This window comes from Lynx canadensis, chromosome D4, assembly GCF_007474595.2.
Source record: "Lynx canadensis isolate LIC74 chromosome D4, mLynCan4.pri.v2, whole genome shotgun sequence".
Lineage (NCBI taxonomy): Eukaryota > Metazoa > Chordata > Mammalia > Carnivora > Felidae > Lynx > Lynx canadensis.
Genome location: NC_044315.2, coordinates 71715545 through 71737994, shown reverse-complemented (window position 1 = coordinate 71737994; position 22450 = coordinate 71715545). Strand labels below are relative to the sequence as shown.

The 22450-nt window shown below is 40.6% G+C and overlaps 1 protein-coding gene across 1 annotated transcript; it reads right to left on the bottom strand.

Annotated features, from left to right (window-relative positions):
* Positions 1 to 606: 606 nt before the first annotated feature.
* ZNF483 (zinc finger protein 483) lies at positions 607 to 16052 on the bottom strand. Its single transcript, XM_030294049.1, has 6 exons — positions 15995 to 16052; positions 13599 to 14139; positions 11846 to 11934; positions 10783 to 10909; positions 10307 to 10402; positions 607 to 6569 (listed from the first exon to the last, which is right to left on the bottom strand). Exons 2-6 carry the CDS (start codon positions 13984 to 13986, stop codon positions 5020 to 5022), a joined length of 2250 nt encoding a protein of 749 aa, XP_030149909.1. The 5' UTR covers positions 13987 to 14139; positions 15995 to 16052; the 3' UTR covers positions 607 to 5019.
* Positions 16053 to 22450: the final 6398 nt, after the last annotated feature.

Genomic DNA, 22450 nt, shown 5'->3' with positions numbered 1-22450 from the left:
AGCTGAGAGAGGCGAGGAAGCTGCAGAAAGAAAAGTTTGAAGCTAGCAGGGACTGGTTCATGAGGTTTACGGAAAGAAGCTGTCTCCTTAACAGCAAGCGAAGCAGCACATGCTGATGTGGAACCTGCAGGAAGTTATCCAGGAGATCTAGCAAGACAATTAACGAAGATGGCTACATTAAACAAACGATTTTCAATACAGACCAAACAGTCTTATAAGAAAACGCCACCTAGGATTTTCATAACTAGAGAGAAGTCAGTGCCTGGCTCAAGGGAAAGGCTAACTCTCATTTGGTGACTAATGCAGCTGGTGACTGCAAGTTGAAACCAATGCTCATTTACCATTCCGAAAATCCTAGGGCCCTTCAGAATCACACTAAATCTTCTCTGCCTGTGCTCTATACATGAAACAACAAAACCTGGATGACAACACAACTGTTTACAAGATGGTTTTGTTTTGTTTTTTGAGAGCGAGACAGCATGCGCGTGCGAGTGGGGGCAGGGCCATGGGAGAGGGAGAGAGAATTCCAAACAGGCTCCCTACTGTCTGCACAGAGCCCCATGTGAGGCTCAATCCCATAACCTTGAGATCATGACCTGAGCTGAAATCAAGAGTCGGATGCGTAACCGACTGAGCCACCCAGGCACTCCTACCACATGGTTTTTACTCAATTTTCTAAGTCCACTATTGAGATCTGCTCAGAAAAAAAAAAAAATTCCTTCAAAGTATTGCTGCTCAAAGACAATTTACCTGGTCACCCAAGAGCTCTCACGAAGATGTATGATTTGTTTTTATCACTGCTAACACAGTATCTACTCTGCAGCCCCTGGATCAAGGACTAATTTCAACTTCCAGGTCTTATTATTTATTTAACAAACACGTTTTGTAAGGCTATAGCTGGCACAGATAGTGATTCCTCTGATGGACCTCGGCAAAGTAAATGGAAAACCTTCTGGAACGGATCACCATTCTAGATGCCATTAAGAACATCTGCTTAGAACTAGGGACTCTATTTTATACCACTAACGATAGCCAAAATGGTGGAAACAACCCAAATGTCCGTGGATGGATGAATGAACAAAATATGGTACATCCATACAATGGAACATCATTCAGCCTTGAGAAGTAATGAAATTTTGACACATGCTGTATCATGAACCTTAAAAACATTATGCTAAGTGTAAGAAATCAGATACAAAAAGACAAATATTCAAATTCAGAGAGACAGCAAGTAAAATAGTGGTCACCAGGGGCTGTGGGCAGGACAGAATGAAGAGTAACTGTTTAATAAGTGTCCATTTAGGATGACAGAAAAGTTCTGGAGATAGACAGTCATGAAGATTACACAACAATGTGAATGCACTTCATGCCACCGAATTGTATTCCCAAGAAGGGCTAAAAGGCTCAACTTTATGTTCTGTGTATTTTACCACACTAAAAACTAACTCAAAAATAAGTAAATAAAAGTAGACTCACTGACAGGAGAAGCTTTTATCTTGTCCTGTGAGCTGAAAGAAGTTTCTTCAACAGAAACTCCGTAAGAAGAAACATTTTTAAGAGCAAGATCTGCATTTTAAATTAGAATGTGTTAAAGGGCTGATTTTAATACCCATCAATGTATATAAAAAGCATAAAGTCAAATACTGGTTAATAAAAACAAATCTATAAGGAATCAAAAAAAGTTTAAAAATCTCTTGATGAGCTGATAGGGCATAAAAATGAATTTAAGTACTTGGATGATGGCCCAGATCAAATATCCTTTAGGCAATTACACAGAAGTAGTTACTGAAAGCAAGCTTTTGATAAATACCATGCAGCAGGGTTTGAGGTCACTCTCTGTGGCTAGTACCTGGTATTTAGAGAGTTCATACTGGAGAGAAGACCTTTACATAGACTAAAAACCATGACAACTCAATAAGGCAATTTTTTAAATGGAAAAAAAAAACACTTGAATAAATATTTTCCCAAAGATTTATAAATAGTTAAAGAGCGCATGACAAGACTCTCACCATCATTAGCCACCAGGGAAATGCAAATTAAAACCACAAAGAGATACCATTTCAAATACCTAGGAGGGCTCTCATAAAAACAGATAATATAACCAGGGTTAGTGAGGATGTAGAGACACCTGACAGACTCAAGGCTTCAGCTGCCTCATCAGTTAGAAATTATTATTCAGACTCTGTCAATGAAATTCTTAAGAAATAATCCACTAATATCTACACACTCTATTCCTTTGAGGTGTAATTTTACAATGAAAACTTAACTGAAGAGTCACTCTGTATGATTTTTACATTCTTTTCCTGAATTTTTCTGTCAATGGAATCTCTTTAGATTTTAGGATCTGTATTTCCCAGATTGTATGGGACCATACAGTGCTGCTCAGAAAGCAACATGATGTACTCGCTTGAGAAGACAATTTGGCAATTTCTTAAAAAGTTAAACAAAAATTTACCAGATGAGTCAGCCACTCAGGCATCTACCTAAGAAAAATGAAGACATGTCTACACAAAGACTTACACATCAATGTTCAAAGCAGCATTCTTTTTAACAGCCAAAAATTGTAAACAACCCAAATGTCCTTCAACTGGTGAATGGACAAAATAGGGTATACCCATAAAATAGGGTATTATTTAACAATAAAAATAACGGACTGATACACTATAATATGAAATTAGAAACATGTTAATGAAAAACAAAAGACCACATGACCCCATTTGTATAAAATGTCCAGAAAAGGCAACTCTATGGACAGCGTAAACTGATTAGTGGTTGCCTGGGACTAAGAGTAGGCATAGGGATTAACTGTAAACAGGCACGAGGGATCTGAGGTTATAAAATGTTCTAAAAATGGATTACGGTGATGATTGCACAACTCAGTGAATCTGCCAAAACTCAATTATACCCTTGAAATGACTTTTATATGTAACTTACACCCCAAAAAACTTGTTAAAAAAAACTATGTTCCAGATTCCCAACAATGGTATAAAACATCCTCTTATGAATGTTGGAGAATGTTGGTAAACATCCTGGAACAAGCCTCTTCTCAAGAATTTTAAATACTTCCCTTCACATACTCTACCTTTTCAGAAAAAAAAAACCAAACCAGGGTTTATATATGTTCACAAAAAACACTGAGACCAGATTGAATGATTCTCATAAACCATATTCCTTTCATGGCTAGAATGTCTCTGGTTGGTCCACTGAGCAATTAACTATGCAGATCAATTTACCACTCAGCAGTATCTGAACTACAAGCTTTGGGGTGGGGAGAGTTGGGGTACAAGGAAGAAACCAACAGTATAATCCAGAGGTAGCACTGCAAACCCACACCTATTAAATCACAGCAAATATTGCTGAGTCTCCAGTAAGCATGAAAGATCTTCTTCCATAAGCCAAAAGTTTTCTGGTTTCATTCTCTTTCATATAACAGCTGCCTCAAACTTCAACTTGAGGAACTTTTTAGTACCACTGTTGAATCAGTAGGGCACCTCCAGAACCCTATCACCTGAGACGTAACCCAAATGGACTCAGGGCTCTAGTTCCTTTTTCAGTTAGAAATTGTTATTCACACTCCACCAATGAGATTTCTAAGTAACAATCCACTAGTATCTGCACACTCTATTCCTTTCAGGTCCAGTTTCAACAAGAAAATGTAACTGAAAAGTTTTTTTTTTTTTATTTCTACATTCTTTTCCTGAATATCCGTATCAATAGAGTCTCTTTAGTTTTTAGGATCTGCATTCTCCAGATGGTAGAGGATCATAGTATCAAGTTCCTATAGTGGGCAAGTCAGGTCCTATAAACGAGAGAACTTGGCAAGTAGAAGAGTGGATTCCCCATGTAAAGGCAGCAGGCACCACACCAAACCAGCTGACTACTCCACTGAAATATGGGCCAGTGTGGTCACCCCTTGCAATTTTTCAAGGCAAGCCTTTATTTTTTTAAATATGAAATCTAATTTTTAAATGGTGACAACTCCACCAACACACATACACACACCCCTTATCGTGCAGACCAACTAAACCATATCAAATGGCCCATTCTTAGCTCATGACCTTTGCCATACCCAATGTTTGCACTCCAATTACAAGGAGCTATACTTACTATAAGCAAACTTTTAAAAAAATATAATTCTATTTTGCAAAAGACAATCCATCCAGAATAGCTCTGCTTTCAGCACCCATTTCTTCCCCTACCACCCCCTTCCCCAGCCCCCAACCTATTTTCCGAGGACTGGTACTCTCATGGCTGAGATGGCTCCCACGCATGCCCTCTAGATTCCTAAGCCCCTTACTCAAAGTCCAGAGGAAAAAACAGGTTGGGATACTTTGTCCAATTAAAACGCTCCCTGAAAACACACCTGCGTGAGCTTCACCGACTTGTTCCTGCTGACAGTCTAGGGATTTGGCATCAAGTATTCCAAGAGTATACTTCATTCTCACTATGCTAGAAGCTCACGCTCTTGAGTAATTTCCTACCACAGAAACTTGAAAATTCCAACGAGCCAAGTGTTTAGCTTATTCCCACAGCTTCAGAGAGGATCAGATGTAAACTCAGAAATCATGAGCCTCAGCCACTTCATTGTACCAGTAAAGAAACTCAAATTTAGAAAGGGCAAATGACATGCTCCAAGGTGATATAGCGAGGTGGTTGGCAAACTGGAACAGAATTCGACCAGTTCTTGCTAGAAGCTAAGAGAAACCTCTTGAAGAGAAATGGTTAAGTGGGTCTTGTGCACCACTTCTTGCTTTTTAAATCTGCATTTGGCCTTTTAGAATCGTTGCCCATCTCGCCTGCGTTCTTCACTTTCAATGTGACTTTACCAACCCAAATTAGGATTTGCCAAAGAAGCGTGCATGGGAGAAAGTGTTTTTCCTAGCTGCCAACCCATCAAAGTTGTGGCTGCAGATCAAGGCTGTGGTAGTTTACACCCCAGGTTTTTAATAAGGGACAATTTGGTGAGATTCCACCACCCCCACCACCCCCCACCCACACCCCTTTACAGTATTTCAAGAACTACTCTCCAGAGTGAAATCCCCGATGTCTGATGAGGCCTGAGTTACTCTTAAATGTCTTTTCACATTCGTTACATTCATATTCTCTCCTTCCGGTATGAATTTTTAGGTGTTCTACCAGGATTGAGCTGCGGCTGAAGGTTGCTCCACAGTAGTTACATTCATAGGGCTTCTCTCCAGTATGAATTCGATGATGTTCATTGAGAGATGAACTCTGACTGAACGATTTTCCACACTCTTTACATTTATAAGGTTTTACACCAGTATGAATTCTCTGATGACGACTGAGGAGCGAATGGGTAGGGAAGGCTTTCTCACACTGGGTACACTTGTAGGGTTTTTCTCCCGAATGAAGCCTCTGGTGATAAATGACAGATGTAAAATGGCTGAAAGTCATCCCACAGTCATTACACAAATAGGGTTTTTCTCCAGTGTGGATTCTCTGATGTCGAGTAAGGCAAGAATTCTGTCTAAAGGCTTTTCCACATTCACCACATTTATAGGGTTTCTCTCCAGTATGAATCCTCTGATGTTTGGAAAGGGATGAGCTGTGACTGAAGGACTTTCCACAATTGTTACACGTGTAGGGTTTTTCTCCAGTATGAATTCGCTGATGTTGAATAAGAGATGAACTGTCACTGAAGGGTCTCCCACATTCTTTACATTTGTAGGGTTTTTCTCCAGTATGAACTCTCTGATGTTTAATGAGGTGGGCACTCAGGGTGAAAGCTTTTCCACAATCATCACATTTGTAGGGTTTCTCTCCACTATGAGTTCTGTGATGTGGCGTGAGGGATGAACTGTCACTGAAAGCTTTTCCGCATTCATTGCACATATAGGGTTTTTCCCCTGTGTGAATTCTCCTATGTTTGGTCAGGGAGGCACTATAGCCGAAGGCTTTTCCACATTTGCTACATTTGTGGGTCTTTTCTCCCATCTCAGCTCCCTCATCTTTATCTGAGGATGCATCTTGATGTAGATTTTTCCAACATTTTTCACATATAGTGCAGTTTCTTCTCTTAGTAAGGGACAAGCTTCGTGTAAAGGCTATCCCACAGTTACTGCATTTCTGGGCCTTCCTCCCCAAATTCCTCCCCATTTTCTGATGTTTCTGATGTTCAGTAAGAGATGAAGAGTGACCTAGGGCTTTCCTGCCTTCGTTACATTTCCGTGGCTTTTCTCCAGTGTGTTCTTTGCGGTTCATAAGGTCTGAATGAAAACTGAAGGGTTTCTTGCATTCATTATACTTCCGAGATTTCTTCCTTAAGTAGACTCTCAGATGTTTAATTATGTCCGAGGTTTGTTTGAAATTACTTCCAAAGGGGCTCTTATCTGGGTCAAATTCCTCACCCTTACTGCCTCTCCCATGAGTTTTCTTTTGTGTGACTGCGCCTTGTGAATATTCCTTACTGCTACGCTTCCGGGATTCTCCCATTAAGCCATGATCCCCACCCATTAGGCATCTTTCTATTATTTTATTTAAAGTTGATTCATCCAGGAGAGCATCTTGATTTCGAAAGGATTCCTTCAATTCACCTCTAGGTTCACACTCTAAAAGAAATAATAAATAGGGTATGTCCTGTTGCAGTAAAGGGAGCTATCATATTTGGGACTGAAACAGGAATACAGATAAATAGTAAGGACTATGAACAGTAGGTGCGTGGCTTGGACAGTTCTCAGAATCTTACAAAACAGAGAAGAAAAAAGTAATATAGGAAAACTAGGTAAATATAGGGATTAGGAAAAATATTGAGGAAAATGAAGAATTTATGCTTTATAGTTAAAATAAAGATGCATGTTCTCACCCTCATTTCAAATTTCTGTAATATGTTCAAACTCACTCTCTCTACAATCTACCCTTTTTCCAAATAATGACGACAGTGCAAACATTTATTGAATACTTAGTAAATGCCAGGTCCCACATCCTGCACTTGTATTTCACTTAATCTACACAGCAACCCTATAAAGTAGGTCCTGTCATTATCCCCATTTTGTGGATGTGACAACCTAGGCACATGGACTGTAAGGAGCTTACCCAAAGTCATATGTAAGTGGCAGATTTTAATCTAGTCTGGCACCAAAGCCCATAATTTATTTTTAATCATTTTATTTATTTTTTAATGTTTATCAAAGCCCATACTTTTGATCCCTATACTACACTGCTTCTCAAAGCAGCCAAATAGCACTAAGTTTATAGAAAATGTTAATCACATCACAGACATGTAACATCAACTACGCTAGACTTTCACACGTTACCCCAGTCTGGCCCTATCAATCTTATGGATACACTCTACTCAGGCATCCATTCGCTGTCCCTACACACTATGGTGGTGTTCTCAATCCTATTCTCTCAGTCTTTGTACTACCTCAAGTGCAATCCCAAGCATTCACTATTCACTATTCAACTATTCACTATTACAAACACATAAATTTGACAGGGCCTAGGGTTCAAGTCCCACAATCTCCACAGCCTTCTCTAATACCATATTCTATTTACACCTTTCTCAGAACTTTGAATTCATTTACTAGCCATCATCATTCAACTTGGCTCTTAATCATGAGATCACACTGTCACTTTCGTAAAACTATTATTATTTTAATGTTTATTTATTTTGAGAGAGAGGGTGAGCACGAGTGGGGGAGGGGCAGAGAGAGAGAGAGAGAGAGAGAGAGAGAGAGAGAGGATTCCCAAGCCGGACACAGGGCTCAAATTCAAAAACCATGAGATCACGACCTAAGCCAAAACCAAGTCAGACACTTAACCAATGGAGCCACCCACATACCCCTCATGAAACTATTTTTCAAAGCACTAACTATAAAATACAAAAATTCTATTACCCAGAAGCTAACCACTGTTAAAAATTCTGTGTATTTTTTAAAGACACTTTTCTCTATGTTTTAGAATAAATCTTTTGTATACATTTAAAAGTAAAACCATGTATAACGTGGCGTTACTTTTTTCATTCATAATTCCTTCCCATCTCATGGATAATGCTTCATAAAAATAATTTGAATCAGTAGTAATTCATCATTTAGATGCATTACAGTTGAGACATTCCCATACTGAATGTTTATCAAATGATTAATATATATTCAGAAAACAGTCATAAAAGTGGAGTTATGGAACCAAGGGTAGAAAAGTTTTACCACCATATGAAAGATGATGAACACAAGTATTTGAGTCCTCCTCTCTGGTCAAATGATCTTTCTTTAAATCTTTACAAATTTGATGGATAATAAGTAGATCTGCTGCTTTAAATGTATATTTCATTGTTGACCAGTGACTGGGAAAATTTTTTTCAAATTTGCAGGTATTTAAATTTTAGTTTTGTCAGTTATTTTTAATTTTGTCAGCTATCTGCTCAAGTTCTTCACCCATTTTTCAAACAGACTCAGCATTAGAAAAATCAGTTCCTTGCTGATTTACTTAAGTATTTTATAAATTATAACTACTGACTCTGCTTTGTCCGTCATCTCCAGTCTGTTGTAAATAACTTTTTAAACAAGGTGTACATCTACATGATGATTCTGGGGTGGAGGGGTACATATTTATATCATTTATATTAAACATAATATTCTTTATTTGTGTATCTATACTGAAAAGAGCCAACAGGTTGACTTTGGTTAAGATGGAATAGAGATGGGGCGCCTGGGTGATTTAGTTGGTTAAGCGTAGGACTTCGGCTCAGGTCATGATCTCATAGTTCGTGGGTTTGAGCCCTGTGTCAGGCTCTGTGCTAACAGCTTGGAGCCTGGAGCCTCCTTTGGATTCTGTGTCTCCCTCTCTCTCTGTCCCTCCCATGCTCACGCTCTGTCTCTCTCAAAATTAAATAAAAATATTAAAAATAAAATAAAATTTAAGAAGATGGAATAGAGCTAAGGGGCACCTGGGCAGCTCAGTCAGTTAAGCATCCAATTCTTGATTTTGGCTCAGGTCACTATCTCATGGTTTTGTGAGTCCAAGCCTGTCAGGCTCTGTGCTGACCCTGCAGAGCCTCCTTGGGATTCTCTCTCTCTCTGCCCCTCCCCACCTTACTCTGTCTCTCTCAAAATAAATAAACTTAAATTACATAAAATAAAAGGTGGAACAGAGCTAAGTGAAATTATTTAATATAAAAAAGTATTGTAATAAATTATTTTTAAATGTAAATTTAATACATTTATTGTTAAATATAAAGGAAGGATAAAGAAAAAAAATGTAATCCCTCAAAGATAACCAGGGTGAACATGAAAGCTCTCCAGACATTAAAAAAACCTATCTATAGCTATATATTTAATACCTGTACACGTAACATTTTTTTGCTTTTAACAAAGATGAGATTATACTCTACATGTTGTCCACTGGATGAATTCCTACTTTTCCTTCAAGATTCAACTTAAACGTGAAAAAAGCTGTTGGCTCCTGTATTTCCCACTGTTCCTTACACATGCATTATTATAGTACACATCCCGTTACTAACACCTTTTGTTCTGATACCCATATTATATAGCACTTCGCAGATCTCCAACTCTGGGACACTTACTTACCAGTCCCTGCGGCTGCCCTGAATATCCACCACCACATTCATGCCAAGGCCACTTTCCCATAAGCTGCTCCCAGTCCATGGCAAGTACAGCAGGGACACTTGGGCAAGCCCATTTCTTGTGAGACTCAGGAATCTGACCGGCAGGTGATTCCAGTTTTTGGCCTTGCCAGAGCTTTTTTATTTGTTTGTTTATTAATTTATTTTGAGGGAGAGCACAAGTGGGGCAAGAGCAGAGAGAGAGAGGGAGAGAGAGTCCCAAGCAGGCTCCGTGCTGTCAGCACAGAGTCCAATGCGGGACTCTAAATCACAAACAGTGAAATCAGGACCTGCGCCAAAATCAAGAGGTGGACGTTCAACCAAGTGAGCCACCCAGGCGCCCCCTTGCCAAAACTTTCTTAAGCAGCACTGCAGTCTAAGATACTTCCTACCCAACCTTTCTCCCTTCCCTCTCTCACTCACAGACGTTACAGTCACACTATGCTCTTGAAAGCTCCTCTAGCCTCTTCCAATAATCTCCATTTTCCTTCACTGAAATTCTCCCCAGTAAGTCTCTGGCATAGCTAATCGTGTCTTGGCATCCACTTCTCAGAGGACCTACACCAACAGTCTCCTCACTAAAATGAATATTCCAGGAAGGCAAGGGGTATATTCTAATCACCTTTCCATTTTAGCATCTAGCCCACCCAACATTTCAAAAGCTCTTCACAAATGACTTGGCTAAACAACCGTTTTAATTTCTTTATCTGCTTTTCACCAACTCACCTGGTCTGGAGCCTTTTGAGACTTCTTTTTCCAGCAGCCATGGCAGTTCAACCCACTTAAGCTGGGAAATCAAATCTAATTTGGAAACTGCAAAGCCTGCTCATAGAGAAAAGAATACCAAATGACTGTTTTCTGCATAGAACAAAAATGTTCCAACATTCACACACAGCCTCTGGTTCTCTAGGGAAGAGAAGCTTTCACATACAGACATCAACACTGGAATATGAGAAGGAAACCAAGGAAGGTATGCCCCTTGATGACAGCACAGTGATACTCAACATTTCCAGTTCAATAAAGCAGAACTCTTTTTTTTGGAGAAAACATTGCAGAAAAGTACATTTTCAGAACACACTTTTAGGATCAGTCATGGTCAACCCTGCATGCCCAGCCAAAACAGTTAATAGCATTTACCTTTCAATAATAGTGAACAAAAAGATACACAGCTTGTATGTTAGATCATGAAGAGATATCTTTACCCAAAAATTCTAGGTTCCTAAAGTTCTCCAGTAGCACTTCCTTAAAGAGCTCCTTTTGAAAAGGCTCCAGTTTTCTCCACTCTCCTCTGGAAAAGTTCACAGCCACATCCTTGAATGTTATGGACTCCTAATGAACACACAAAACATAGTCTTTTTGCATCGGCTTAACATCCACAGGTCCTGGGGATTAAGAACTGGGTATACTCTTGGGAGCTATTATGAGTCTATTTTAGCGGTATTATTTACTATTGTGAATAAGAATTTTTTTCTAACCGATAATTATTGGTCTATAGAAAGCTTATCGACTTGTAACCAGCCACTTTTCTCAACTATGACGAGTTTTAGTACTTATTCAGTTGATACTCAGAGGTTTACAAATAGACCCTGTCATCTGCAAATAACACACATTTGTCTCTTTCACACCAATACTTACCTCATTTCCTTTTTACCTTACTGCATTGGCTAGAATATTCAAGAAATACTCATTAACAGCAGCATGATTAGACAGCCATATCTTTTTACAGGAGAGTTGCTTTTTGTTTTCCAACACTGTTCAGCTAGAGTTTTACTGTGTTAAGAAAATATAACCCTATTTCCACTTGACTAATTTTACCAAGAATAATTTAAGAATTTTAGTAAAAATATGTTGTTGGTTTTTTTTATAATTTTTTTAAATGTTTATTTATTTTTGAGAGAGACAGAGTGCAAGCAGGGATGGGCAGAGAGAGAGACACACACAGAATCTGAAGCAGGCTCTAGGCTCTGAGCTGTCAGCACAGAGCCCAAGGCGGGGCTCAGACTCATGAACCATGAGATCATGACCTGAGCTGAGGTCCGATGCTTAACCGAATGAGCCACCCAGGAGCTCCACAGAGCTGTTATTTTCATTAGAGTCAGACTTGTGACAAATTCTGGTAACTGAAATACAATAGCATCTGAAGAATGAGCTCGAAGAATGTGAAGAAAAGGGAGACTGTCTTCTTTACTCTAATATTTTTACACCACTCTGTAGGAGCTCAGTAAGTATTCACTAAAGAATGAAAACCAGTGAAGGGAAGCTTACCGGGGACTCAGCACTTGGAAGGACAGAAACCATTTTATTTTCTTCAGGGTTCTCCTCTTCAGAAATAACAGACTCTTGAGAGGCTGGATCTAAGAAGGGGAGAGAAGAACACTCTGGTCTTTCAAATGTGTTCCTCAGACTAGAATTTCTTACAGGTCTCTCTGGATAAAAACATCAGAACAGTTTTTCCCTACTCTTTAAAACAGAGATAAAAGCCACAGATACACTCCTTTAAAATCCAAGCTCTTTCCCCTACCCCATAAAAAAGCCTTTCAATTCCTAAGCTCACAATAACTGATTTCATTCAATCCATACACCTACAGTTTTATGAATTTAAATGGCATACTAATTATTCTTTTAAAATATTCGTAGGATGTTTTAAGGTAAAAAAGCATTTTGTTTTATGTGTTAATTTGTTTTCTTCACAGTCCTAGCACAATGCCTTGTAGAGTCATTTATTGAATGAGAGAACCAAGATGGTCTCAGGAACAGACCCTTCTTCTGGGGTCACCAGCAGATTCCTAAAGACAGAAATCAGGAAGCCAAACTATCAACTAAATATATTACATACCTGGCAATGTCAACAGCTCTTCTAATAAGAGAAAAGTATTTTTTAAATCATGCTTCACTTTCTTATGAAAAGAATTTTAGGCAGCTTATTGAGTAGACAATCAACAGAAATTAAGAATCGGAATTATATAATCAAAGAGAAAGAAGGGAATATTTTAAGGAAACTGTTCTTACAGAAGGCTAAAGCAATCAATTCATGAACTTCTTTACTGCAGGGGCTTCCATATAGAGGCCCTAATTTTGGAGAAGCACCACACTGCAATGACAGACAAGTGAGAGGAAAGTCAGGAAACCCAAATGTTGAATATACCTTTAGCTGTGCAAGCACAATTCAAGTCTGTGGTAGTAAATGCCACTTCTGTGGAACTCTGGGTAGAATACAAACTTGTATATATGTATTGAGAGTCTTATGGTAACTCATATGTTACACATATTTGGAACATTGTAGGATATTAGAGGGATTTTATAAAAGTTGAACCACATGCCCTCAAAGGGCTATCCACCCTAGAAGTCTTTTTATCCATATCTTACAATGATAAGTTATAATTCATAGTTTATACATTTATAATAATGTAGGCATAAAAGTAAAAGTCAGCTGTTCCTCCCTTAAGGCTGTGAACTGCACTATCCAATAGGGTAGCTGCTCACCACGTAAGGCTATTTAAATTTAAGATTCAATTCCTTATTTGCCTTCGCCACATCTCATATGTTCAATTTGAAGAGCAAAACCGTGCAGAACACATTTCCATCATTGCAGCTATCGGGCAGCCCCGTTCTGGAAACATGCTCCTGCACCCACTGGAGGCAGAAGTTGAGGCCTGGGCAGGATGATATGCTTGTGACTCCAAACACATTCAGATAATTTCCTTCTCTCCCATGTTCTAAGAGTCCCTCTTACTCAAAGGGAAGAGGAAAGAAATTAGTATTATGCCTTGACCTGTTTAACCCTCACAAAAGACTTAGACAGGAACCCCTTTTTTATAGATTAAAAAAAAAAATGAAAGTTCAGAGAGGTTACATAGCTTGCCCAAGATTCTACAGTAAAAGGTGAGGCTGATCCAAACCCAGTCCCAACCCCAAACCTGGACTCCTATTTTAGCAATCAACTGCTTTCTTTGGAGGAGTTTACTTTCACACCTTGAGGAAATTACTCCCTCTTCCTCCCACCATCTATGATTCTCACCTTCCTTTTCTTCAAGTGTTTGGGTCAAATCCTCTATGAGGGTCACTACTTCCTCGCTACTCTCAGGACGTTGTGACTTTACCCATATCCTGATCTCCCCAGGCAAAATGGTCAGGAATTGCTCAAACACCAAAAGCTCTAAAATCTGTTCTTTCGTGTGGATGTCTGGTCTCAGCCACTGAATGCAGAGCTCCCAGAGCTGATTCAGGGCTTTTCTGGGTCCAGCCACTTCTGAGTAACAAAACCACCTGAACCTCTGTCTAAAAGTCTCTGGGTCAGTCGTGTCTCCTCTCCGGATAGCTTCTTGATCCCCAGGAGTATCCATTCTTAGGACCTTGTTTGGTTCATTTGAGGCCAGAGTTTGAGGGTCCGGGGAGATGGCTGTCATCTCGTCCAAGGTACTACAGCTTGCAAATGTATCACCAGCAGGAATACAGTCCCCTTCAAACTCTAGGTGAATTAACAGTACAGTCCACCGACAGGCACTAGGGACAGCAAAATATCAAGGGTTCCAGGCATTCAGCTTATGGTCTTGCAGAAACTGTCAAGAAATAAAAGATATTAAACACGTAAAACAATTACTTCTAAAAACACTGTTCTTGGTATGGTTCACAGACATAAACATACACAGAGGCCAGCAACAGCCCTGCCCAACTGCTACATTAAAGAGCAATTTTCTTCGCGGGGGGGAAAGGCTGGGGAGTTAATTTAAGGGTAAAGATACCCACCAAGAAAACGGTTTCTTCAGACTAAAGACTCCTCATAAGCAAAACACATCAGAAAAGGCACACTGCTAGAAGAGAATCCAGTCACAAATTTATTCTATTACTCCTGTCCTGTTGCAGTGAATGGCCACATAGTCCCAACAGGTGTTTAACTCAGAAGCCTGATTTCGTATTTGCCTCTCAAACTTCTCACATAATCAACAACCAAGTTCTGGCAGTTTTATTTCTTAAAAACCTCCCCATTCTACCTTTTTTTTTAAATGTTTATTTATTGTTGAGATAGAACATGAATGCGGGAAGAGCAGAGAGAGAGAGGGAGACACAGAATCTGAAGCAGGCTCCAGGCTTCAGCTGTCAGCACAGAGCCTGATGTGGGGCTGGAACTCAACAACAGCAAGATCATGACTGGAGCCGAAGTGGGACCCTTCACCGACTGAGCCACCCAGGTGCCCCTATCCTACTTAAACTACAAATGTACAGGTACCTTCAATCCAGTCTCATGCTGCAGCCTAAGGATCCCTTCTAATTTCAAAATAGGGACCTATCACTCTCCAACTGTCTCAGGGTGAAATTCAAATGCAGAGGCCCTGTATTGATGATCTAGAGACCCTGCTCTGAGAACCTCACCTCTTGAGCTCTAGCTGCCCCTGATGGATGCTGCAGCCATAAAAAAAACAAAAAACAAAACAAAGCAAAAACTATATCCCCTTTCATCCTTTGCACTAGTGCTGTTCCCTCTCCTAGAAATGCTGTCTTCTTTCTCTCCTACCAAACTTTTACTCATCCTTCAAAACGACTCCTTTCAACTGTCACCTCTTGCACAAAGGTTTCTCTGATGCCCAAGTGCTCTTTTGCACAGAGCCTATCGTGTGTTACACGCATGCTTTCATTCCACAAATAACTGAAGATCAGGAAACTATGACAAGCGTGGAAAGATCTGGTGGGGTCCTCACCCTCAAAGAGCACCCAGGAGATGAAAATACAGTCTGAGATGTACTACACTGCGGCAAGTGAAAGCCCTCTCCTCCTATTGCAAGTATACCAATAATTCCCCCACCTCTGAGCACAGAGCCCGGCACACACGAACGCATGACGTCATTTATTCCTTCGCCAAATATTAGGCACCTACCACGTACCTGACGCCGCTCTGAGCACCTGGGGCTCTGTGGTGACTAAGACATTCGTCTAGGTCTCCAGGGAGCCTACAATAGAGGCTCCGCGAAAATGTGACGCAGGCAGGCAGAAGTTCTCAAAGGGGGTGGGGGGGCGGCTGAAGACGTGATTATCACGACTGGAGGAGGAGTGCTAGTGGTACCTACCTAGCGAGTAGACTTAGGGATGCTGCTAAACATCCTGCAGTCACCGCAATGCTCCCTTCCCCCCACGCACACACATAAAGGATTTTCCCGCCGAAAAAGTCCGCGTACCCAAGTTAAGGGAGATAGGAAGCAGGGAGGGGATGGAGGAAAGCTCCGTCATTCAGGACAGTGCCCACCTCCCCCAGAAGCTGCAGCATCGGGAGTGCACTGTGAGACCGCTCGGCTCCCCACCCACCCACCCCACCACCCCACCACCCCACCACCCCACCAAGGATGCACCCAGCCCGGGTGCATCCTTGCAGCCGGCGACCTGGCCACGGCCGCCAAATCCCACGCCCGGGACAACCACTACCTGCATCAGCACCCGCAGTCAGGACCAACGCCACCGCAATGAGCTTCTAGAAGCTGGTCCTGCAGGAGCTGCGCGCGCAAGCCCGCGAAGAGCCACTGCGCCTGCGCAAGGGCGCAGAACTACGATTCCCGGAATGCGTTTGTCCTGCTTTGCGAAAGTCCTGTGTTTTCCATAGGCTCCCACCTGGCCTGTTGCGCATGGTCATTGGGAAACGGCTGGTGGGCTCGGCCACAGAATTATTGCTGCGCCAGAGGCCTAAAGGCCTAGAACCATCTCAGGTTTTCAGATTTATGATGCTCGGTCTCCTAGGTAACCTCAAACCATCCCTCCTCCTTCCTCTCCCTACCCTTCCCTTAAATCCAGGCTGGAAAAACCCACTGCAGAATGCATATTAGTGATGCATTCTATGTAAGCCATAATTAATGCCGCAACTCGAATTTAACAAATATTAATTTTATGACTTTCACACCTGCCACCATGGTGCAAACCACCATCATGCCTCCCCTGGATTATTGCAATAGCCGATTGAATGCACAAGTTTCTTCCCTTGTCTATTCTTTACACGGCAGCGGGAGAGATGGTTTAAAAATGTGAAACAGATTATGTCCCTCCTCTGCTTAAAACCCTGAAAAGGTTTCCCATTTCACTCAGAGTAAAAACCCAAATTTTAACAGTGGCCTACAAAGCTGGATAGAATCTGATCGATCACCCATAACCTCCCTGACCTCTTCCTGGACTTCCCTGCTCCAGTCACAATGACCTCCTTGCTCTCTCCTTCCAACCTGCCTGGCATTTCTGGCTGCATGCTCTTGCTGTAGGCAGCTATATGGCTCACTCTCCTACCCTTTCGTATCATATCTTCTTGGTGAAGCTCTCCCACCACCACAATGCTTAAATTGGAACCCATCCATCTCCACTCCTGTTTCCCTTCCTAACATATAATTTTCTAATTTGTTTACTACTTACTGTCTTGTTTTGTTTTTTGCCTGCCTTCTTCACTAGAATACCAATTCCACAAGAGTAAGGGTTTTTATCTTTTATCTTGTTCCATGAGACACAATCTCCAGGCCTTATAAAACAGTACCTGGTGCTTAGTAGGTGGTCAGTAGATTTGTTGAATTTAGAAATGGGCGCTTGCACAGATTACTGGGGACCTTGCAAAAAGGACTGAGGAACTCAGGAAGGATTGTTTGGAAGGTTCTAATGACTAGATGGCTTTTGGAAGGGTGGAGTGAGTTAGGAGAGAAAAACATTCTAGACTGAGAGAGCAGGGTGAGTCAGGGCCCTGAGACTTTAAAAGGACAGAGCAGGCTCAACTAATTGAACCACTGGGTTCATCTCACAGGCAGCAAGGCAAGCTGAAGAAACTGCCCACAGTCAAAACGAAGCTATCCCAGTCCCAGGTCTGAGTACATACTCTTCTCCTCTACCCACCTCTCCTTGTCAGGCTGAAAATGGGACATCAAGGAGAAGCTGGGAAAACAGAGGGACATGATATAAAATTGGCTCGAAAGTTTAACTGGGCAAGTCAGAGGAACTTTACTTAGTGGTTCTCAAACAATGTGTGCCTTAGACACACATGATATTCTTCATTTGAGTACAAATTTTGGGACCTTCCCCTCCACAACTGTTGTAGGTGATCCTTGGACTATACTTTGAGAAACACTACACAAGTTGAAATGTTCTGTAATTAAGTGACATGCTGCATATGAATAAATTACCAGGAAAAAATGATTCCTTGGAACTGTTGACCAAACTAACTTTTGATTAAAAGCAACCATCGCGGTAAAGAGTGATGGGTTGTGCATCAGTAAAGAAAGAGAAAAACCACATATCAATGAGTTTCACTTATAAGCAATCTTGTGGGATCTCTAGTCAGGATAAGCACACTAGGGAACACTTAATCAAATAAGTGGGCTTTTTGTTTGCTTGTTTTTTAGCTGTTTTAGCTTCAGGATGGAGAAGAGATTGGAAAGAGGTAAAGCTGGAGGCAAAAAGCCTAGTTTTGTCAGGACGTTGTGCAATAATCCAGGTGGGACGATGAAGGTGGTCTAATTGGTGGTGAACTAAAAAAGACCCAGGACATAGTAGTAGTAGGATTTGGTGATTTATTGCAAGTGTGGATAGGTAGGAACAAAGAAATGATCAAAATGATGCACTATATGGTAGATAATATTTTGTAAAGATGGTTGCAATGATATCTAGCCCATCTAGAAATATATTATTACAATGTGATGTTGATGTTGAAAGAAAATACCTGTTTCTATCCCTTCAGCCTTGAGTGTTGCCACAAGCTGACAAAATAGTTGCCTTCCTTTTGGCAATTCCTTCACATGTATTCACTTTTAATAAACGTCAGAGGATACAAATGAATATGGTATGAGAGCTGAATGCAATTGGATAATAACGGTCAGGACAAAAAATGGATCACAGTGGGTTACTTAATGCTTATCGTCTCATAAAAGACAGCATAGAAGTTTCCCTGAGAGTCAAACATTTTTCTGGTACTAAATTCCAGGAAAAGGTATTCCTTGGGTATAGGAAATTGGAAAACATAATGGTCAATTTCTTCAAATGGATTTTTAGAAATGTGAAAAATGTTACTAATGAAGTAAAATAGCTCTGTTAGCCTGAGTAAAATCTTAAGGGAAAGCATTACCTCTGAAGGCCAGTGGAGCTAGCTGAGCTGAAGGAAACGCATTGTGGAAGGTAGAAAAAAATTGAACAGTACCTTTGAAATTATGAGGAGTGGTTTTTCCAACCTGGAATTCTATTCTAGCCATCCTGAGTATTTAAGTTGGAGATTAGAGACATTTTTAGACATGCAAGTCCCCAACATTCATTTCCTAGTCTCCCTTTCTCAAGAGGCTCCTAAATGAGACATCAGCAAACTACGGTCCCTAGTCCAAATCAGCCCACTGTTTTTGTAAGTAAAGTTTTGTTGGAACATGGGCAAGCTCCTTTATTTATTTAGTGTTTATGACTGCTCTCATGTTATAATGGCAGAGTTGAGTAGTTGTGAAGGAAACTCTATGGCGCACATAGCCAAAACTATGTATTAGCAAGACCTTTACAGGAAAAGTTTGCCAATAAGGTGTATTTAAAGGAGTAGGAAGGGGAAATGATGGAAACAAACAAACTTTAGACAGGTGGAAGAAAAATGAATCAAGGGTGACAAGACAGGGTGGAATTGCAAGAAATGTTTAATGTTTGATGTTTGAGAGATGTTAATGAGGCTAAGCTGTCTTGAAAAACCACTAAATATACTATAAGATGGAGGAGTATGCAAAGTGGGTGAATATGGCCAAAAGGTGCAAACTTCCAGTTACAAATTAATAAAGTCCTAGGGATATAATATACAGCATGGTGACTATAGTTAAACGGTAGGGGCGCCTGGGTGGCTCAGTCAGTTAAGCATCCGACTTCGGCTCAGTTCATGATCTCATGGCTCTTGAGTTCCAGCCCTGTGTTGGGCTCTCTGCTAACAGCTCAGAGCCTGGAGCCTGCTTCCGATTCTCTGTCTCCCTCTTTCTCTGCCCCTCCCCTGCTCTGTCTCTCTTTCCTTCAAAAATAAATGAACATTTAAAAACCCCAAAACTGTATGGTATGTTTGAAAGTTGCTAAGAGAGTAGATCTTAAATATTCTCATCACAAGAAAACTTTTAAACTATGTGTGGTGATGGATGTTAACTGAACTTATTATGGTGATCATATAGTAATACACATATATTAAATTATGTTGTACACCTAGAAGGAATATGATCTTATATGTCAATTATATCTAAGTTATAAAATATATATGCATTAATAAATTCTTTGTATTTATAATAAAATACATACAATATAAAAATATATAAAGCATATGTGTATATACATATTAAATTTTAAGAATTAAAACATAGAGGGGCCCCTGGGTGGCTCAGTCGGTTAAGTGGCCGACTTCGGCTCAGGTCATGATCTTGCGGTCTGTGGGTTCGAGCCCCGCATCAGGCTCTGTGCTGATGGCTCAGATCCTGGACCCTGTTTCAAATTCTGTGTCTCCCTCTTTCTCTGACCCTCCTCTGTTCATGCTCTCTCTCTCTCTGTCTCAAAAATAAATAAACATTAAAAAAATTGAAAAAAAGAATTAAAACATAGAGAAGGGACACCTGGGTGGCTCAGTCAGTTAAGCAGCAGACTCCTGGTTTTGGCTCAGATTTTGATCTCATGTTTCATAGGATTGAGCCCCATGTCAGGCTCTGCACTGACAGCACAGAGCCTGCTTGAGATTCTGTCTTTCTTCTCTCTCTGCCTCTCCCCCTACTTGAACGTGCACGCATGCACTCTCTCTCAAAATAAGTAAACATTAAAAAAATTAAGGGGTGCCTGGGTCGCTCAGTCAGTTAAGCATTTGACCTGGGCTGGGATCATGATATCACAGTGAGTGTGAGCCCCTCCTCGATCTTCTGGCCCGTCTGCCCCTGTCCTGCCCATCACATGCACGTGTGTGCATGTCCGCTAGCTCGTGCGTGCTTTCTCTCTCTGTCAAAAATAAATAAAACATTTTTTAAAAAGTAAAAAAAAAACAACTTAGAGAAATCATGGTAAACCTCCAGAGTAACAGTGATCTTTATTAGGGTAAAGTGAAGAAGACAAGCTGGAATGCAAAGGATTAAAGGCTGAAGACTTTTTACCAAGAGATGCCTTGGAGAAAGTAGACTAAAGCAAGTAACAGAGAGGAAGTGGCAGATTAGAACCATTTTAAGGAGAGTGAATATTTGCTATTTAGATTAGTGGGAGGTGGTTACTATTGTTTGTCTTATTGTTCAACTTTCCCTTTGTCCTTCTATTAATAGTCCCAGGGGCACCTGGGTGGCTCGATCTGTTAGGTGTCCGGTTCAGGTCATGATCTCACGGTTCATGGGCTTGATCCCCTCTTTGGGCTCTGTGCTGACAGCTCAGAGCCTGGACCCTGCTTTGGATTCCATGTCTTCCCCTTTCTCTGCTCCTCCCTGGCTGGCACTCTGTCTCTGTCTCTCTCTCTCAAAAATAAATAAACATTAAAAAAAAATTTTTTTTAAATAGTCCCAAGTCTCCATCAGTGGGGACAAGTGATCCAAACTAAATCAATCAACTCTCCCATCCCAGGATTTTAAACTTGACACTGTCAAAGGAATTAGACTTTTTTGTGTTTGGATCAGCTATATCTTACTTTCTCCAGGTATGAGAGAGAGTCATTCAAAATACTCTTGATTTGACAAAAGAACCCACACAATATATATAGTACGCCTAAGATTAGTTAACTCGTTTATAGCATGAATGAGATAATTCGATTACATAAGATGGTAGTCTCTTGTTTTTTATGAAATATTAAAGAAGCAATAATCATAAAAACAAGAAACAGAGCAGATCTAGATCTGAAACTTAAACATGACCTCTGCCACTCACGAGTTGGTCTCTTATTTAGTATGCTCCTCTAGGCATCAGTGTGTGTGTGTGTGTGTGTGTGTTAATCATCTCTTTTGTTGTTGAGAAACAACAACAGAATAGACCAACAGAATACTTTGGGTTCCCAAAGAATTTATGTCAATAAAGTTATTTACCTTTCATCTACTATCATTTGCCCCTATGGTTTCTTTTATTTTTAATCAAGGTTGAATCAAAGTTTGGAGCTTATAATTCTTATTCCACAACATCCAGAAATGAAAGGCTGTGCTGTTGCTGAATCATCTGGTTGCAATTCCCTGAGGGATGATCTTCAAGTTCCTGGTCCAGAGATCCTGGTTGCTGCCCAGTTCTTATCCTTTTGGAACATATTTGTTTCATTATTTCTTGTTTCTGTGAACTACTCCAGTACTCTTCTTCAAATATTGTTCTACTTACATGAGTTGGGTTCTGTGCTGGGAACCAGAGAAACCCTAACTGATACTACTCAGTGACAATCTGCAGATAGTGAATAAAAGTGAGGGAGAAAGTAGAATTATGGGTTACTCTCAGGTCTCTGTTTTGGTCAACTGAATGCTGGTTTCACACTGAGGGATACAAGAAGTTGGTTTGAGAAGGAAAATATGTTCAGTTGCGGATATATTGAGTTTGAAGTGCATGTAGCACATTTAGGTGGACATGTCCAAGAGAACTTAACTGGAGAGAGAAAGTAGTTATTTAGTAATTGAAGATGAGGGAGTGGGGAATGCAAAGAAAGAGCGGGTAGAATGTCAAATGGTCTGAGATTAAAACTGAAGTGAAGTCCCAACTTCAAAGGGGTGGCAGAGAATGAGAGGACAATGAAGGCAACTGATAAGTGGAAAAGAATCAGGAGGAAATTGTGTAGGGAAAACCTAGCAGAGGAGAGTTTTGAAAGGGAGGATGAATCCATAGTTCAAACAAGATCAGGATGAAAGTGTCCATCAGAGTTTGCTATTGATTAGTTTCTGGGAGGTCCAGTGGGTTGAGGACAGAATACAGGAGCGGCTTGAA

Coding starts and splice junctions, on each gene's coding strand:
- ZNF483 (XM_030294049.1), bottom strand. CDS start 13,986: ATGACAGCCATCTCCCCGGACCCTCAAACTCTGGCCTCAAATGAACCA. Junction 10,910..11,845: donor TTCCAAGTGCTGAGTCCCCG/GTAAGCTTCCCT, acceptor TGTGTTCATTAG/GAGTCCATAACATTCAAGGA. Junction 10,403..10,782: donor TAGGAACCTAGAATTTTTGG/GTAAAGATATCT, acceptor CTCTATGAGCAG/GCTTTGCAGTTTCCAAATTA.